Raw genomic sequence first — 20,782 nt, 5'->3', positions numbered from 1 at the left:
CCTTTTTTCCTTCCCTTTCTCATCATTACTATTTTTTCTCATAAAAAATAACATAATTACTCATTGTGTTTACAATTTGTTAGGATTTGTGCTAAGTCTTTATTATTATTAAATGCTAAGTGCATTTATTTGTCACAAGAAATTTATGAAGTTTACGCCATTATTCTTTTCATTTCACAGTTGAAGAAAAGGTATCATAGAGAGAAAACACAATTTTCCTATGGTAACCCAGGATCTGAGAATTAAACCAAGCCTATCTGACTTTCTCCTTTTGTTTTTTTCCTACTTCTTTCCCCTTACTTTACTCTTTATCTTTACTACAGTGGTCAAGTATTTGACATGATAATAAGAGGTTGCTTATAAGACATATGGAAATATTTCTTTAAATTATAATCTATTCTCTAAATTTTTTTATTTCTGTTCCTCTTCATTTAAAATTTTTAATTTTAAAATTATGCAAAATTATATCATTTCTCATTTAACTGAGCACTTCTAAAATTTAGTTTTGCTCATCAACCTTTTCTACTTCACATGGGAATTTCCAGTTTCTTCTATATAATTTAACTGTTTTTTGTAGTTTGTCTCAAGATAAGTGCCCAAATATACAGTGCAATTATAATGTAAATTAATTACAAAGTAGTACTGTTTTAGTGTGATGAAGTAAAAGGAAATGAACTGGAGTATTACTGAATGACATACATAATCATTGACAAAGGGAATCTGCTAAAATTAGGACATTTATCATATGAAAGAGAGAAAATCAACAAGATAGATGATATGATAGATGCTTCAATACAGAATAATTTAAATATGAAAGCATTAATGGAGGTTCTTGAGAAAATTAATGAAGCCTTTGCAATATAGTTCAAAAATTATACGCTTTACAATCATGGTAAAAGTAAAATGTGAAGAAAAGGATTATATTAAGGATTTTTTTTTTTTTCACTTCCTTAATAGAAAATTGTGGTCACTTTAGGCAGTTTTTACCAGGGAGTTATCCTTGGATAACTAGAGCCTCAGAGTTCCTCAGAAAACCAGAGGAAGGATCAATATTAGAATATTATTTTACTTTACCTTGTCTTATTTTAGGAATACATTTTGTATTAAAAAAAACATTTAAAATGCAATAGAAAGAGAACAGTGGATATATAATATTGATTCAGCTAATAAAAAAATCATTCACAGTAAACCTACTACCATTGAGCACTTTGCCAGGAACTGTGAATCAACAGTCCAGTAAGTAAATTCCCTGCTCTCTAATATTTCGCAAGCCACTAAGGGATGGCTGGCATTCCAAGCTTTTTTGTCCTTAGAGAGTTTTCCAACAGGGTAATTTGAAAATAGGCCTTTTCATTTGCTTGTCTGCCCAGCATGCAAAATACACAAACACACAGACACACACACACAGTCCTTCTCTGTTCTTTAATAATCCAATTCCAACCATGTATTTAGATGTGTCAGCTGTGATTTGCCTTATCTGTTTAATGATTTTAGGAAACATTTACGAATAAACATAATTTAATAAAAATGGTAATCTCTCCTACCCCATTACCCATTTCTGGCAAAAGTGGAGATGTTGGTAAAATGTTACAATTTTTCTCACTTAAATTATTGCTACTATTATTCAACCGTATTCAGATCATAAAAGAATTTTAGAAATTGCCTGTTTAATTAGTCTATACCTTAAAATATGCTCCTTAAAAAGGGACTCTTCCCTTTTCCCAACCCCTCATCCTTCTGGGACTCCAGACAGGTCCTTATCAAATCTACTGCCAGTGCAGGCATGCTAAACTTTTCCAGAATCACTAGTTTTTTCATGGGTGGGTAAAAGAACATCACGAATTCAAGGCCATGCATTCAAATATCATGCACACTTTGGTAGGGGAATCTTAGATGTTAAGAAATATCTATGGAACTAAACCAAGCTGGAAGAAAATGATTTTTCATTATAATACCAAGCAGCTCAAAACTGATAAAAAAAATAAAAGGTGATGTTAATTTCACCTCAGTTCAGACTGAGAGAGAAAAGATTTGAAAGCTAAGTGAATATCTTCCAAAACTAGTTTTTTTTTTTTCTTTGTCAGCACTTAAACACTTCAGGATACTAATTACAATTTCAGTCTCTAACAATCCAAGCCAACTCTGGAATGTGGAGCATGTAGTGCTTCCCTCTTCCCTTTGCCAAGAAGACACAATCTGAGGCAGGATAGGGCTTGTCAAGTGGAGTAAGGATTAGCTTTCAGATCTGGAAAGAATGTGTTCATTAAGTTTTCTGGATTTTTTTCTTTAACCTGCCAGAACTTCTGCTTCCAAAATACCAATCACCCTTCATCTGACAGGTCTTGGTCATTTGATCCAAGGACGACATAATTTACGCACTCCTAGTGATATGTGAATCAAAAGCTTTTTGTTCCAAATAACCAGTGTAGAAATGGTCCTTACTGGAAGCAAGCCTGAGAATTCTCAAAGACTTTTTACTGTAGAGAGATAGGGTGAGAAGATGTGGCTCACACAAGAGAAGGCTAGGGATGTTCCAGCATGAAACTAGGTGAGGTGAAGCCAAAAATCAATCTAAATCTCAAGCAGTGAAAGCAATCCCTTAGTGCAGTGGTTCTCAACCAAGGGTGACTTTGTCTCCCAGATTACATTTGGCAATGTCTGGAGACGGTTTTGATTATCACAATTGGGGGTGGGTGGGTACTTTTGGAATCTAGCAGGTAGAGGGTAGAAATGTGGCTAGACATCCTACAATGTATAGGATAGCCCATCTACAACAAAGAATTGTCTGGCCCCAATATTATCAAGGTTAAGGATGAGAAAACCTATATTAGTGAGATCTGAAAAGGAAGCTAACTTTTGAAAATGGGAGTTATATAAAATCAGGAGCATTGTCAGGAGAATAGTTTGACCACCATTCCAGAACTTCATTCTACTGCATTAGAACTTGGTTCTGAACTTGAACTTAGAAGCCTAGTAAAGGCAAGTGTGTAATGATACCTTAGCAAGTATGTTCATTACTGCAAACTATTTGTAACTGAAAAAACTGTCAGTAGAGAGTTGGATAAATAAATTACATTGCATGCATGTTTACATAATGGATTATGATGTCATTAAAAAATGTTATGTGGATCTATATGTATTAAAATGCAAAAAATGTACATTAAATATTGAGTAAACATATAAGAATTCTGTTAAGATGTATGGGAAATATGATTCTTTTTTATTTAAAACTGCATATTTATAATGCACATGTAGGAAGCTAAAAGGAAAAACAGTTTTTAAGTGGCTTATTTTGACTAGAGTTACCACAATTATCCATTTTACTATTAGTGTACAGGCTATCAAGATTTAGCATAAATGATGCTAAATAAGCATCGGTTACATTAAAGAAGTTGATGAAAAAGCTCTCAAAAGACAAATTAAAACTTTTTAGAACAAATTTATATATCTTTGTGGATTTGAGCTATATATTTAATGATTCATTCACCTAAACATTCATTTATTCTTTTAAAAATTTTATTTAATCTCTTATGATGAATCATGTACCAGACTAGACTCTGAGAGCAGAACAGTGCAGAAAAGACAAAATATCTGTCTTCATGTCTTGGGTGTGTGTGCATGTGACATGTGCTTAATGAATTTGGTGACCTTAGGAAAGAATTCCTTGCAATAAACCACAGCACCCTTTGTCATGCATGCACTGCTACCTCTGAATTTTAGGGTAAAGCCCTAAAGAGCTACTGTTCTAGGTTTTGTCTGAAAAGACCAAAAGCCTCTTTTTATTGCTGAAAACAAGCTGGTAGTGAGTGAATTGACTTGGGGAGCAGGTGCTGTTTACAAAGACTGTTGCTATTGGAAACTGCCCTTTTGATTGCCCTTTGCTTCATTAGGAAGCCACCAAAGAAATTCTTCTGCAGCTTTTGTTGTCAGGCATTTCATTCATGATGCAGCCACAATATGCAGAACTATTTCACAGTGCATCTGTAGAATAAACCCTCTGTCCTTTCTTTTGGTGTCTGCTGCCCAGTCCATGTGCCTCATGACTGAGTTAGCTATTCCTTCTTGCCAAGATTCAAACTCAATCTGTAAAGCCCTACCCAGGAAATAATAATTTGTAGGTGTTCTTTTTAAATATCCTCTTCATAACTCAGAATTCAGTTAAAAAGAGAAAATAATATAAAGTAAAATAAATTAAATCAAAGACATTCGTTTTATATGATTATAAACTTTTAAACAAGAAGAAATGAGATATTCTCAGTAAATGAGCAGAATTATTTGATTTCCAACCTAACTTCAGTTGTGTCCTAAAAAATCTTTTATTCATCAATAATCATAGGAAGAAAAGTCATTCAATATGCAAAACTCTCATTGGGAACCAGACAGAAACACAACAAATGTGATTTCAGTAAAGTGTCTCAAGGGCTCAAAGGGTTATCAGGTGGAATGCCCTAAATATTGTTCTTTAATTTAAATGCCATTATTCATGGTCTTAAAATTTTGTAGGCTTAACAGATTAGAATAATATGAAAGGAATCTTGACTTTCATAATTTTTAATGGTAACTTAATTATAATAATGCAATTTAAGGCTTTTAAGATCTTCCATGCTGTAATCCATTTTTAGTCTTTTACCCCAGACCTCTAAAGTACTAGGAAGAATTAGTTTTTTAAAAAAGAATATTACTGAGATTTACCTGGTAAAATTACTTACTCTTTTATGAAGAAGATTCAGTAGAGTAAAAGGCAAGTGTGCTACATGCTTTCTAGCTCCAAAAAGGAATAAAGGGTAGCTATCTGGTTTTCCTTTTTCTATTGGCTACTGGAAAGCTTTTAGCCAAGTCATTGCCAAAATCATGCTGCCCCCAAACAGCTATTGCTTTTGTGGCTTATTTATAATCTGTATTATGTTTTGTTTTTAAATGCCATATATAGTATTATTTTTGTTTTTCTAAGCTGCCTTATGTCTTGTTGAAAAAGTGTTTGGGTAGTGTCATAAGTAAATAGCAGTCTTATGTGTGTGATCAGGGCTAGCTTTATGGGCATGTGACCAGTGCATTCCATAGGACCCCATGCTCATCAGTGCCCCATGCTTGACGTTTAATGCTCTGTGATCTCCATCTGTGATGATTAGGTTCATGTATCACCTTGGCCAGGTGATGGTACCCAGGTGTCTGGTCCAGCAAGCACTGGCCTAACCATTACTGCAAGGACATTTGTGGCTGGTTAATAAACCAGAAGGCTGGTTTATTAAATCATCAGTCAATTGGCAGCAGCTGTGACTGATTACATCAACTAAGGGCATGTCTTCCTCAATGAGAAAATGCAATCAGCTGGATTTAATCCAATCAGTTGAAGACTTTTAAGCCCATCAGATAGAGGACCTTCACTTCTTCAGCTGATCAGTGTAGTGTTTCCTGAGGAGTTCATTGAAGTTGCCAGTTCACTACCTGAGGAGTTTATCAAGCATCTTCATTGGAGTTGCCAGTTTGCTGCCTGCCCTACAGAATTTGGACTCATGCATACCCACAGTTGTGTGAGACACTTTTATAAATCTTGTATTTATAGATATCTTTTGTTGATTCTGTTTCCCTAGACACACCCTCACAACTTGGTATTAGTTCTTAAGAAACAGAATAAAAATGTGCTTTTACAGTTGGTTTTCTACCCTGATTAGATTCAAAGTCACCGATGTCTCCATTTCCAATAATCAAGATGGTACTGACGGTCCATGGCATGAGTTGGCAATGGAGATATGCAAAATATCACTGTTCGATTCTCCTAATCATACTCTTGTAAGAAGTAAGGCTCAGGGTGACAGTCTTTTTGAAACTCTAACAGAGTTTTGCAGAGTTAAGAGGTATAATGATGTCGGCTGGTTGCTTTTAGATATGTTGGATACAGTTATAAGAGAAAGGGACAAGCTAAAGGCTTAAGATTTGAAACTTAAGTGCCGTATGACAGATGTAAAGGTTTCTATGTGTGCCCTGAAAGAAAATCTTATTTCCTGTGGCCACAGACTTGAGATTTCTGAAAACCAGACGCAGTCTCATTGTGCGAGTACCAGATTTACAACGCAGTCTCATTGTACGAGTAGTAAACTGAAATCTCAACCTCACAGAGTGTCTGCTGTTAATGTAAAGAGATTGATTGGAAAAGAATAAAATCCTGAAACTTGGGATGGGGACATATGGATTAATAATAATGGCAGTGAGAATATTGGAACCCTGGATTCTGCTGAGTCTTTGTTAGATATACCTGTAGCAGTCTGTCCTGAGGAAATAGCTCCCTAACCTCCAGTCTGCCCTGAGGAGCCTGCCATCCAACCTCCACCTAAAGAGATTAACCCTTCAGTGCCTGCTAAACCTGTAATTGCCTCCCCTGAGGAAGCAGCCCTCACTTCTCTATTCTGGAGAGATTAATCCTGTTTCATGAGATTAAAGTGCAACAGAATGTCCTGAGGTAAATGGCTTGAAGGATACTTCTAATTTTTTTCATGACCCACCCCCACCACCAGTCTTTGCTTCAAGACCTGTAACTAGACTAGAGCCCCAATAGGCACTGAGGTGTGAGGTACAAAGTGTGACCCATGAAGAAGTATGCTACACTCCAAAATAGCCAGATGAGTTTTCCAACTTATACAGACAGAAATCAGGGGAATATGCTTGGGAATGGATATTAAGAGTGTGGGATAATGGTGGAAGGAATATAAAGATGGATCAGGCTGAATTTACTGATATGGGTTCACTAAGCAGAGATTCTGCATTCAATGTTGTAACTCGAGGGGATAGAAAGGGTGGTAACTGGGTGGTTAGCTAAAACATGGATCAAAAGGTGGCCAGCATTACCTGAGGTCAAAATGCCAGAACTGCCCTGGTGTAATGTAGAGGAGGGGATTCAAAGGCTTAGAGAGATTGGAATGTTAGAGTGGATTTATCATGGAAGACCTGCTCACACACCCCTGGAATGTCCAGAGGACACACCTTTTACCAGGACTGTGAGGAATAAATTTGTGAGACTAGCTTTGTCATCCCTGAAGAGCTCCACAGTTGCCCTTCTCTGTAGGTTAGATATTACTGTGGGAACTGCTGTCATTGAGCTGGAATTCTTAAACACAATGGAGATAATCAGATCCCAAGTTGCCAGAAGCCACATGGCAGCAGTTAATCATCAAAGACAAGGTGGGCATGGCTACCATAATGGAAAACAGGCTCAAGGCAGCAGTTAAAATAATCTAACTCGCAGAGACTTCTGGCACTGGCTGGTAGATCATGGAGTACCTAGCAGTAAAACAGATGGGCAGTCTACTAAATTCTTGTTGGAGTTGTATAAGCAGAAGAATTCTAGATCGAGTGAACAAAAGTCTACCTTGAATTACTAAAACAGAGAGTCACGGCCCCCTCATCAGTTCCCAGACTTGAAATGAGGAAAAGGCTGGGTACCCTTGGGGAAGGACCCTATTACACTGCCAAAAATTTATATGGTTTATCTTCCTCCCATCCTTCCCCAGGGGGACTTATGGCCTTTTACCAAGGTAACTGTGCATTGGGGAAAAGGAAATGATCAGATATTTCAGGGATTATTAGACACTGGTTCAAAAGTGACATTAATTCCAGTAGACCCAAAACATCACTCTGGTCCACCAGTCAGAGTTGGGGCTTATGGAGGTCAGATGATCGATTAGGTTTTAGCTCAGATCCATCTCACAGTGGCTCCCGTGGGTCCCTGGACCCATTCTGTGGTTGTTTCTCCAGTTCTGGAATGCATAATTGGAATAGACATACTCAACAACTTGAACAATCCTCACATTGGTTTCCTGACTCATGTAGTGAGGGCTATTATGGTGGGAAAGGCCAAGTGGAAGTCACTAGAACTGCCCCTGCCTATTAAAATAGTAAACCAGAAGCAATACTGGATTTCTGAAGGGATTGCCAAGATTAATGCCACTCTTAAGGTCTTGAAGGATATAGGGGTTGTGATTCCCACCATATTCCCATTCAACTCTCCTATTTGGCCTGTGCAGAAAACAGATGGTCTTGGAGGATGACAGTGGATTATTGTAAGCTTAACCAGGTGGTGACTCCAATTGCAACTGCTGTGCCAGATGTGGTATCATTCCTTGAGCAAATCAACACATCCCCTGGTACCTGGTATGCAGCTATTGATCTGGCAAATGTTTTTTTTTCTCATAGCTGTTAGTAAGGACCACCAGAAACAGTTTACATTCAGCTGGCAAGGCCGGCAGTTTACATTCACTGTGCTACCTCAGGGGTATATCAACTCTCCAGCCCCACACCGTAATATTGTCCACAGGAATCTTGATCATTTCTCCCTACCACAAGATATCACACTGGTCAATTATATTGATGATATCATGTTGATTGGACCTAGTGAGCAAGAAGTAGCAACTATTGTAGATTTGTTGGTAAGGTATTTGCATGGCAGAGGATGGGAGATAAATCCAACAAAAATACAGGGGTCTTCCACTTCAGTAAAATTTCTAGGTGTCCAGTAGTGTGGGTCCTGTCAAGATAACCCTTTAAGGTGAAGGATAAGCTGTTGCATCTGGCCCTTCCTACAACCAAAAAAGAGGCACAACATTTAGTTGGCCTCTTTGGATTTTGGAGACAACATATTCCTCATTTGGGTGTGCTACTCTGGCCCATTTACTGAGTGACCAGAAAATCTTCTAGTTTTGAGTGGGGACCAGGACAAGATGGGGCTCTACAACAGGTCCAGGCTGCTTTGCAAGCTGCTCTGCTGCTTGGACCATACAGGTGCTCCAGTGGTGCTGGAAGTGTCAGTGGCAAATAGAGATGTTGTTTGGAGCCTTTGGCAGGCTCCTATAGGAGAATCACAATGCAGGCCCTTAGGATTTTGGAGTAAAGCTTTACCATCCTCAGCAGGTAACTATTCTCCATTTGAGAAACAGCTGTTGGCCTGCTACTGGGCCTTAGTAGACACAAATGCTTAACCATCAGCCACCAAGTTACCATGAGACCTGAGTTCTATCATGAGCTGAGTATTGTCTGATGCCCCAAGCCATAAAGTTGGGCATGCACAGCAGCACTCCAACATAAAATGGGAATGGTATATATGAGATAGAGCTTGAGCAAGTCCTGAAGGCATAAGGAAGTTACATGAGGAAGTGGTCCAAATGCCCATAGCCCCCACTTCTGCCATATTACCTTCTCTTTCCAAGCCCACAGCTGTGGCATCTTTGGGAGTTCCTTACAATCAGTTGACTGAGGAAGAGAAAACTTGGGCCTGGTTTACAGATGGTTCTGCACGATATGCAGGCACCACCTGAAAGTGGACAGCTGCAGCACTGCAGCCCCTTTCTGGGATGTCCCCGAAGGACAGTGCTGAGGGAAAACCCTCCCAGTGGGCAGAACTTTGAGCAGTGCACCTGGTTGTTCACTTTGTGGAAGGAGAACTGGCCAGAGGTGCATTTGTTTACTGATTCACGGGCTGTTGCTAATGGTTTGGATGGATGGTCAGGGACTTGGAAGGAACATGATTTGAAAATTAGTGACAAAGATGTCTGGGGAAGAGGTATGTGGAGAGACCTTTCTGAATGGGCAGAAGACATGAAGATATTTGTGTTCCATGTGAATGCTCACCAGAGGGTGACTTTAGCAGAAGATTTTAATAACCAAGTGGATAAAATGACCTGTTTGGTAGATACCAGTCAGCCTCTTTCCCCAGCCACTATTGTCATTGCACCAATTGGCTAATGAACAAAGTAGTCATGGCGGTGGGGATGGAGGTTATGCATGTGCTCAGCAACATGGACTTCTACTCACCAATACTGAGCTGGCCACAGCCACCGCTGATTGCCCAGTCTGCCAGCAGCAGAGACCTACACTCAGTCCCCGATATGGCACCATTCCTCGGGGTGATCAGCCTGCTACCTGGTGGCAGGTTGATTACATAGAACCACTTCTGTCATGGAAGGGGCAGTGATTTGTTCTTACTGGAATAGACACATACTCCGGATATGGGTTTGCCTTCCCTGCATACAATGCTTCTGCCAAAGCTACCATCCATGGACTTACAGAATGCCTTATCCACCATCATGGTATTCCACACAGCATTGCTTCTGACCAAGGAACCCACTTCACAGCAAATGAGTGAGGGAATGGGCATATGCTCATTGAAATCTCTGGTCTTACCATATTCACCATCATCCAGAGGCAGCTGGGTTGATAGAATGGTGGAATGGCCTGTTGAAGACTCAATTATGGCACCACCTAGGTGACAATACCTTGCAGGGCTGGGGCAGTATTCTCTAGGAGACTGTGTATGCTCTGAATCAGTGTCCACTCTATGGTGCTGTTTCTCCCATAGTCAGAATTTACGGGTCCAGGAAACAAGGGGTGGAAACAGGAGTGGCACCACTCACTATCATTCCTAGTGATCCACTAGGAAAATTTTTGCTTCCTGTCCCTGCAAGCTTAAGCTGTGCTGGTCTATAAGTCCTTGTTCCAAAAGGACAAGTGCTTTCACCAGGAAACACAACAAAAATTCCTTTGAACTGGAACTTAAGACTGCCACTTGGCCACTTTGGGCCTCTGAATCAACAGGCAAGGAAGGGGATTACTGTACTGGTTGGGGTGATTGATCCTGACTATCAAGGGGGAATAGCACTGCAACTACACAATGGAGGTAAAGAGGAGTTTTCCTGGAATACAGGAGATCCCCTAGGGCGTCTCTTAGTACTACCATGCCCTGTGATTAAAATCAGTGGAAAACTTCAACAACCCACTCCAGGCAGGACTACCAATGGCCAAGGAACTTCAGGAATGAAGGTTTGGGTCACCCCACCAGGCAAAGAACCACGGCCAGCTTAAGTGCTTGCTGAGAATAAAGGGAACATGGAATGGGTAGTGGAAGAAGGTAGTGATAAGAATGAAGATGGCCATGTGACCAGTTACAGAAACAAATACTATGATGGCATGAATATTTCCTCCTTGTTTTGTTATGAGTATGTTTGTATTTGTCTATAAAACAAATATCTTTGCTTTTTTCTCTATCTTATTCCCTTGTCATATGACATAAGCTGTATTGTTCTTTTTGCAGTATTTAAGTTAAAGGAAATCAGTTTTAAGAATTGATGTCACAAGGACTTGCACCCTATTCTGGAGAGATTAGTGCATTTCCGGTTGTATGCAGGACAGTGGAATATTATTAGATGAAATATATGTCTGTTATTGTTCTCTACTTAGAGATAAAGTATCTCTAAGGTGATGTGTGTAACTGCCAAGGTGACAAAGGATGGACTGTGATGATTAGGTTCATGTATCAACTTGGCCAGGTGATGGTACCCAAGTGTCTAGTTAAGCAAGCACTGGCCTAACCATTACTGCAAGGACATTTGTGGCTGGTTAATAAACCAGAAGGCTGGTTTATTAAATCATCAGTCAATTGGCAGCAGCTGTGATTGATTACATCAATGAAGGGTGTGTCTTCCACAATGAGAAAATGCATTCAGCTGGATGTAATCCAATCGATTGAAGACTTTTAAGCCCATCAGATAGAGGACCTTCACTTCTTCAGCTGATCAGTGAAGTGTTTCCTGAGGAGTTCATTGAAGTTGCCAGTTCACTGCCTGAGGAGTTCATTGAACATCTTCATTGGAGTTGCCAGTTTGCTGCCTGCCCTACAGAATTTGGACTCATGCATACCCACAGTTGTGTGAGACACTTTTATAAATCTTGTATTTATAGATATCTCTTGTTGATTCTGTTTCCCTAGAGAACCCTAGCTAATACACCATCTTAAAATTCTTAATAGCTTTATCTTTGAATTTATGTTTTTATCATGAAGTTCTATTGGATAATGGCACATATGCTGAGGGCTGGATGCCTCAGCTTGCATACCATCCCGATTCCCTGCCTCCCTTGGCTGGGTATGAGCCTCCTGCTCCTTGCCCCTGGTGCTCCAGGCCCTGCCTGGCCTCCTCTTCCCACCCCTGGTCTAGAACAAATGATTTCCTTTGCCCAGCTGGTTCATGGTATCCATAGAGTGGCCCACATTGCACCTCATCCTCACCCCTTTTGAGGGCCTGGCTGCAAGTGTGGGGAGGGTCAAGATTGGTCACATTCACGGTATCTTAGGGCAGAGTAAGGTGATGGCTGTCCCTGTCCCAGGTTGGCAATGCCTTGGCATGTTTGGCAAGTGACTTGGAGGAGACCTCTCAACCACCTCCATTTTAGATAGGAAGTACTTCCTAGTGTAGACATTGTGATCTCTTGGGGGTTGCCCTTTGTCCATGGGTTGGCAATGAACCTGTGGAAAGGAGAGATTGATTTTACTAGCCCCAGCCAAGGCCACATTTTCAGTTTTCACTGTGTCCCACAATTATGTAGCTGTTCTGTATATGATAAATTCACATTTTATAGTTCACTTATTCTTTACTTATTCAATACATATATAGTTTTTTTAATTTAGAATTGTTTAAATTAAAATCTATTATAATATTCAGTTGAAGGAAGGTATGCGGGCAAGTCTGGTAAATTGGGGATTTTAGTAGCCATAAATAGTAATATAGACTTCAAATATCAAGTTAAAAATCTTGCTTCTATAGGATGACTTCTCCATGGTCATATAACGCAGGTTAAAAGAGGTTACAACATTGCATTCCCTAGAACATAATGCCATATTAAACTAGCCCTTTCAGGATTTAAATGACAGTTTCTAAACCATATGTGTAGAATCTGTAATAAGTACAACTGATCAAAATCAGAAGTTGTCAATATGGAGTTTAACTATGCTTAGTTTTATGAATAAAAGTGAACATGATAACTAATTTTCCCTACTTAAATATTAAGTATGCCATATGCTTACTATTCGTCTCCATTAAATACATGCCACATTAACCATCTGCTCTTCTAATCCAATGCTGATAGTAATCAGATGTGGAGACCCAGGTATACCAGCCAATGGACTGAGATATGGAGATGATTATGTGGTTGGACAAAATGTTTCTTACATATGCCAGCCAGGATATACAATGGAATTGAATGGTTCCAGAATCAGGACTTGTACAATTAATGGCACATGGAGTGGAGTAATGCCAACTTGTAGAGGTATGATAATGATTTCATCAGTATTTATAAGTGTTAACCATCACGTAGACTGTTATTCTTTATATGAAAATTTAAAGTAAAGTGTTTTATGCACTCAGTTTCACTTTTGGGGGTATAGAAATGGCTGCTACCATTTTAAATTTTAAACCATACATATTATAATATGTAGGATTTTAAAATATTTCCACAAATATATTTTAGTGAGTTATGACAATGTACTTTAATGCAACCAAAACAATAAAAATATCATGTATTTGATGTGCAGTCCTCATTGTTATTTATATTTATTGATAAATATTTAACAGGGGACATAACCTTAACAAGCTATAATTTTAATTTGCTGATTCACTCAGATCAAGTAATCCTAGGTGTAGGGAGAAAATCTTCTGTAAGTTGACAATGGTCAATCTGAATTATTGAACTATAGTTTTTCCTAAAGAACAGGAGAAACCGTTGAACCAAAAAATGCTGTCTAATATCAGTCTTTTGGTCCATGTAGGCATAGATTTGCTACTTTATGCTATTTGCTTTTCCCATAGGGAACATTTTCATAATTTTTGTTTTTTTTCCAATTCGATGATTACTTGTGGAATACTGTAGAGGCAATATCATGCAATATACATTGTTTCATAATGATTTTGATTTTGAATAGTTGAAGTTTCTCATTCAGTCATTGTTCTAAGTGATTGTGAATTGACAATTTAATAGCTCCCTGATTTATAGTCTAACAGAAAATAATTCCATTGTGTTTGTCTTTTTCCTCTTTTTTAATGCAATTTTATTGAGATATATTCACACACCATATAATCCATCCAAAGTACGCAATCATTGCTTCACAGTATCATCATATAGTTGTGCATTCATTGCCACAATCAATTTTGGAACATTTACAGTACTCCAAAATAGAAAAATAAAAATAAAAATAAAAATAAAGAAGCATACCCAAACCAACCCATACCTCTTATCCCACCCTATTATTTATATAAATTTTGTCTTTATTTTATTACTCATCTGCCCATATACTGGATAAAGGGAGTATTAGTTACAAGGTTTTCACAGTCATATATCACATGATAAAAGCTATATAGTTACACAATTATCATCAAGAATCAAGTCTATTGGATTACAGCTCACGAGTTTTAGGTATTTCCTTCTAGCTATTCTAATACACTAGACACTGAAAAGGAATATCTATAAAATGCATAAGAATAACCTCCAGAATGACCTCTTGACTATTTGAAATCTCTTAGCCACTGAAACTTTATTTTGTTTCATTTATTTTTCTCCTTTTGGTTAAGAAGGTATTCTCAATCCCACAATGCCCAGGGCCAGGCTCATCCCTGGGAGTCACGTCCCATGTAGGTGAGAGGGTTGTGAGTTTATGCTCAGGTTGGATGAGAGAGAGAGGGAACATCTGAGCAACATGTCTTTTTCCTCTTGATGATAAATTTTCTGAATCAAATCACTAGAAATATAAAGTTAAGAAATGAAAACATAGAAATAGACATTTTATATTTTAGAAATTATTACATACGTTCATTAATTTTGTTGATAATGGTATTAACAAACTCCCCCAAATTATTCTTAAATGCTGCAAGACATCAAAATGCAGTCATTAGTCATTTTTTGATTTTGAAGTTGGACTCCTCATTTTCTTCTTTTCCCTTCATCTCTGTCACCTCATCCAACCCATCATAGTTAAGGACAACTTAAAACAATTAAAAAAAAAATGTTTAAATATTTAAATATGCATTCACAAACTATATAGTGAGTTTTAACATATGAATCTAAGTGGTTTAAAGGAGTCAATTTGGATATTTTAATACGATACATGATCTGTGTTTTCAAAAATATCACAGAAGTACTCCCAAATTTCTTGAAATAATGCTTAAACTATGTATAGCCAAACAGCCCAGCTCTGTCTAAGGTCGTTGGAAAATAATTTTACATAAAACCAGTAATCTATCAGTTATACTGGATAGAAGGTCACCCTCTATTTGCCTTTCCTTGGATGTCAGACAACCTGCTATTTTGTAAGAGAATCTCTGACAACCAGTAGACATTATGTTGCCAAGAAATAGTTGCAACCTAGAGGGATTAATTCCAGAGACGTTTCAGGAATGTTACCAGGAGAATAAAACATGTCACACCATGTTGTCCTCTGAAAGGTTAAATTAGCACATATGCTTCTTCTAATGATATTTATTTATTTATTTACACCCAGGATATTGCAGCAGCTGTGTCTAATCACTTTTAATGTAATTGCAGCTGTTACCTGCTCAACTCCTCCACAGATCTCTAATGGAAGGTTGGAAGGAACAAATTTTGACTGGGGCTTTAGTATTAGCTACGTCTGTTCTCCAGGCTATGAACTATCCTTTCCTGCTGTTTTGACCTGTGTGGGGAACGGCACCTGGAGTGGCGAAGTACCACAGTGCTTACGTAAGCATCATCTCTAGACTTAACATTATGTTTCCTCATTTTCATTTTCTTAGAATTCTTTTACTGATATTACAACTGTTATTTAACATTTTCAGACTTTGCTAGGATAAATATGGAATTGGTAAGGTCTTTCCAATGCCTACTTAAAATTCAAAGAAAACTCAATATTTACCCATGTAGCTACTTTTCACGTAATACAGTCATTATGTTCTTTCTGCACCAACTCCAGGTTGTAGGCTAAACTGTGTTGTTTGCAAACTTCTCATGTTTCAAAATTATTCCTCAACGTGGAGACCTCTTTAGATTAATTCTGTTGTGGAAAAATTATTCATATTTCTTTCCAGTTTACCTCAGAAGAGTACTCTGTAATTTAACTCAAAATCTCCTTCTGTGATAAACCCATGACACTTCTATATGTTCATTCAAATACAATTCTTATGATGACATTTACAATGATAATGATTGTGATTATAAATCTAAAGTTGCTAAGGTAAGCATAGGGACAAGAGGTTGTTTTTTTTTGTTGTTTTTTACAGAGGTCACTGTTTAATAAGTAAAATATAACAGAAAATTGTTTCTTTGGGATTAATTTGGAGGGATATAAAACAAAATGAAAGCCAGATTTCTGTTTTACACAAATGATTGTACCATATGATGTGACCGGCACTCCTTGAGAGGGATACTAGTGCTATCCTCTTCCTGCCCACTTTTCCTTCCCAGCATGTGGGTGGACATTTACATGCCACGCATCTCCATGGCCTTGAAGTTAGACTAGGAAAACTGACAAAGCTGTTCGGATCTCTCCAGCATCTTCTTATCTCTTTCAGAGTAGAAGACAAGGACCTGCAGGCTCCAAGGACCTTTTCCTTGCTTCCATTTGACTACTCTTGTCCTCATTCACTCTGCTTCCATTATTTTTCCTGGAACCATCAGCCTTGCTTTGGCACCAGCCTCTTGGTGTTCAGTATTCACATTGCCTGGAAATTTCCTTTTATTCTCTCAGCCTTTTCCTCAAAATCCCTTTTCTCAGTATTTTCTTCTTGGTCGCTTTATTTATAATTTCATATGTTGACATATAATAGTGCCCTTACCTGATTTTTCTTTCCTAAAAACAAATTTTGCTTATCTTGTTTATGTCTTCTACTCAAATATGTGCTTCTTGAAGGCAGAGATTTTTGTTTGTTTTGTTCACACTATATCCCTGGTATGTAGCATGGTGTTGGGCAGATACAAAACTTACTACAATGCTATCATAATTAAATATTACTTAATAGTTACACACCAATTAAGTATGATAATTTTGCTATTGATGCAGGAATACAAAAATAAACCAACATTATAGAAAAGAGAGCACAGATCCATACATAAATACATGTATATTGTATATTGATATATTGTATATATTGAGGTATGTTACAAACATACCTCATTTTATTGTGCTTGGCAGGTAATGCATTTTTTGTAAATTGATGTTTTGTGGCAACCCTGCATCGAGCAAGTCTATTGGCATCATTTTTCCAACAGCATGTGCTCATTTTGAGTCTCTTTGGAACATTTTGGTAATTCTCACAATATTTCAAACTTTTTCATTATCATTATATCTGTTATGGTGATTTGATCTGTGATCTTCGATGTTACTATTGTAATTATTTTGGGGGGCCAGAAACTGTGCCTTTATAAGATGGCGAACTTGATAAATGTATGTGTTCTGAGCACTCCACCAACCTGCTGTTCCCCATCTCTCTGCCGTTCCTCAGGCTTCCCAATTCCCTGAGACACAACAGTATTGCAATGAAGCCAGTTAATAACTCTACAGTGGCCTCTAAGTGTTCAAGTGGAAGGAAGAGTTGCAGGGCTCTCACTTTAAATCAAAAGCTAGAAATGATTAAGCTTAGTGAGGAAGGCACATTGAAAGCCATGATATGCTGAAAGCTAGGCTCCTTTTGCCAAACAGATAAGTTGTGAATGCAAAGGAAAAGTTCTTGAAAGAAATTAAAAATGCTGCTCTAGTGAACATACCAATGATAAGAAAGCGAAACAGCCTTATTTCTGGTATGGAGACAGTTTTAGTGGTCTGGATAGAAGATCAAAGCAGCCACAATCATCCCTTAAACCAAAGCCTACTCTCTTCAATTCTGTGAAGTCTGAGAGAGGTGATGAATCTGCAGAAGAAAAGTTTGAAGTTAATAAAGGTGTTCATAAGGTTTTAGGAAAGAAGCCATCTCCATAAGATAAAAGCACAAGGTGAAACATCTAATGCTGTTGTAGAAACTGCAGCAGGTTATCCAGAAGATCTAGCTAAGATAACTGATAAAAATGGCTACACTAAACAGCAGATTTTCATTGTAGATGAGACAGCCTTCTATTGGAAGCAGATGCCATCTAGGACTTTCAGAAGAAGTCAATGCCCGGCTTCAAAACTTCAAAGGGCAGACTGACTCTTGTTAGGGACTAATGCAGCTGGTGACTTTAAGTTGAAACCAATGCTCATTTACCATACTGAAAATCCTAGGACCCTTGAGAATTACACTAAATATACTCTGCCTGTGCTCTATAAATGAAACAACAAGGCCTAGATGGCAGCATGTTTATTTATAAGATGGTGTTCTGAATATTTTAAGCCCACTGTTGAAGGCTACTGCCCAGAAAAAAAGGTTCTTTTCAAAATATGACTCATCACTGACAATACACTTGGTCATCCAAGAGCTTTGATGGAGATATACAATGAGATTAATGTTATTTTCATGCCTGCTAATACAACATCCATTCTGCAACCCTTGGGTCAAGGAGATATTTCGACTTTCATGTCTTATGATTTAAGAAATACCTTTTGTAAGGCTATAGCTGCCACAGATAAGTGAATCCTCTGATAGATCTGGGAAAAGTAAATTTAAAACCTTCTGGAAAGTATTTACCATTCTATTTGACATTCAAAAACATTTGGGATTCATGGGAGGACATTAAAATATCAATATTAACAGTAGTTTGGAAGAAGTTGGTTCCAACTCTGATGGATGACTTTTGGGGGTTCCAGACTTCAGTGGAGGTAGTAACTGCAGATAAGGTGGAAAACAGGAGAACTAGAATTAGAAGTAGGGCCTGAAGATGTGACTGAATTGCTGCAATCTCATGATAAAACATGAACAAATATGGAATTGCTTCTTATGGGTGAGCAAAGAAAGTGGTTTCTGGAGATGGAATGACTCCTGGTGAATAGGCTCTGAACATTGTTGAAATGACAACATAGCTTTTAGAATATTACATAAGCTAAGTTGATAAAGCAGTGGCAGGGTTTGAAAGGATTGACTACAATTTTAAAAGAAGTTCTACTGTGGGGAACTTCAGACAACATTGTTTGCTACAGAGAATCTTTCATGAAAGGAAGAGTCAATCGATGCAGCAAACTTAATTGTCTTATTTAAGAGATTGTCACAGCCACCCCAACCTTCAGCAACCTCCACCCTGATCAGTCAGCAGCCATCAACATTGAGTCAAGACCCTCCACAGCAAAAAACATGATGACTCACTGAAGGCTCAGATAATGGTTAACATTTTTTTAGCAGTAAAATATTTTTTTAATTAATGTATGTACATTGAGTTTTAGACATAATGCTATTGCACACTTAATAGATTATGGTATAGTGTAAACATATCTTTTATATGCACTGGGAAACAAAAAAATTCGTGTGACTCAACTTACTGTGATGATAGCTTTATTGCGATGGTCTGGAACCAGACCTGCAATATCTCCAAGGTATGTCTCTATACAACCAATCAATGGGGAAAGAATGGACATTTCAATTAATGCTACATGATAATTAGTTCTTTCTTACTCACACATACACACATTTGATCTCTTCTTAATCCCACATAAACCAATGTCAGATTTATTAAATATAAAAAGTAAACCTAAAAACATTTTACCAATGCCATAAAATAACCTTAGGGTAAAAAAGGATTTCTTAAACAAGATGCAAAACATTCAAACCATAAATTAAGCAATGGAAAAAATCAGCTTCATTAAAATTAAAAATTTGTCATCATCAAAGACCAGTCACAAACATGGGCAATATAATCAATGTGCATAAAAATAACAACTATGTTTTGAATATATAAAGAATTCCTTGAAAGAAAAAGACAGCATAAAAAATGTGCTAAAGACATGATAGCTATTTCATAACATCAGATTGAAAGAAAAAACTTAAACAACCTCAAATGTTGGTGAGGATGTGGAGCAATGGGCACTTCTATACACTGATGGGTGTGTAAATTGATACAAAAATTTGCAAAAGTAGTTGCTATTATTTTGTAGAATTAAAAATGTGCAGAATCTATGGCCCAGGAATTGTTTTCACAAGTATATGCTGTACAGAAATTTTTGTACATGTGCATGAGGAGACCTACAAGAATATTAATATCTACATTGTTTTAGTGTCAAAAATAAACAATTCAGTGTTTAAGCATGAATATCACATGTATGAATGAAGTAAAATTATCAAGAAATGTATGGAAATGAGAAACCCAGATTTCCAGATGAGGGAAAGGGAGAGAGAGAGGATTGAGGAGTTTATGTGGTTCCATTTCCCTTCTTTCTTTCTTTTTCAAATGGAGGTAAGATTCAGAGATGATGACCAAGCAGAAAAATGCAGGAGAAACTCTTTAGAATCAGGTTATGAAATGACTTAAGAAATGATTGCTTAGGTTGAAATGTCCATTGATGATGTTTACTGAGCAAACATTTACTGAATTCAAAATGTGGCAGGCACTGTAAATACAAAGATTAATATGACAAGACAAGGTCCTTGGCCTTTGATTTTATATTGCTAGAAGTACTTGGAAGTCAAATAGCATTAAGATCTACAACATCCAAGTGATTGGAAAATTAAAACAAAAATAATAAATTAATGTTGTGTTACTTTACCAATGTTACCTTACCCTGAAAGTTTTCCCTCAATGTATTTTGTTTTAATATTTTGTGATTGTTTTTAACTTTAACTGTTTTAAAAAGAAAAAAAATAATGGCTATTAAAAAGAAGTTTGAAAATTCATGTTTCTCCTAGAGTCTTAGATTTTAGGGAAGGTCTTCTTCGAACACTGAGCCAAGACCGAGGTACTCTACAATTAAGGTATCCATACATTCCAGTTTGCCCAGTGGGCATCCTATCCATTTAGAGCCTCCCTTGCACTCTCAGAAATGCCTTCTCTTGGATGATGCCTTTTACGATCACTCAACCTAAAATGTATCCTAAGGCAG

General features: G+C 37.5%; 1 protein-coding gene across 7 annotated transcripts in view; it reads left to right on the top strand.

The window, feature by feature from the left end:
* CSMD3 (CUB and Sushi multiple domains 3) overlaps positions 1-20,782 on the top strand; it is a 1,408,207-nt gene that overhangs the window by 1,355,243 nt on the left and 32,182 nt on the right. For all 7 annotated transcript variants that reach the window (XM_037802758.1, XM_037802757.1, XM_037802756.1 and 4 more), the window contains 2 exons: positions 12,907-13,086; positions 15,355-15,528. In XM_037802758.1, coding sequence (XP_037658686.1) covers positions 12,907-13,086; positions 15,355-15,528 — 354 coding nt within the window. The remainder of the gene's footprint in view (positions 1-12,906; positions 13,087-15,354; positions 15,529-20,782) is intronic.

The sequence above is a fragment of the Choloepus didactylus genome, chromosome 14 (assembly GCF_015220235.1).
Source record: "Choloepus didactylus isolate mChoDid1 chromosome 14, mChoDid1.pri, whole genome shotgun sequence".
In the NCBI taxonomy this organism is placed as follows: Eukaryota; Metazoa; Chordata; class Mammalia; order Pilosa; family Megalonychidae; genus Choloepus; species Choloepus didactylus.
This window is presented reverse-complemented; position numbering and strand designations above follow the sequence as displayed.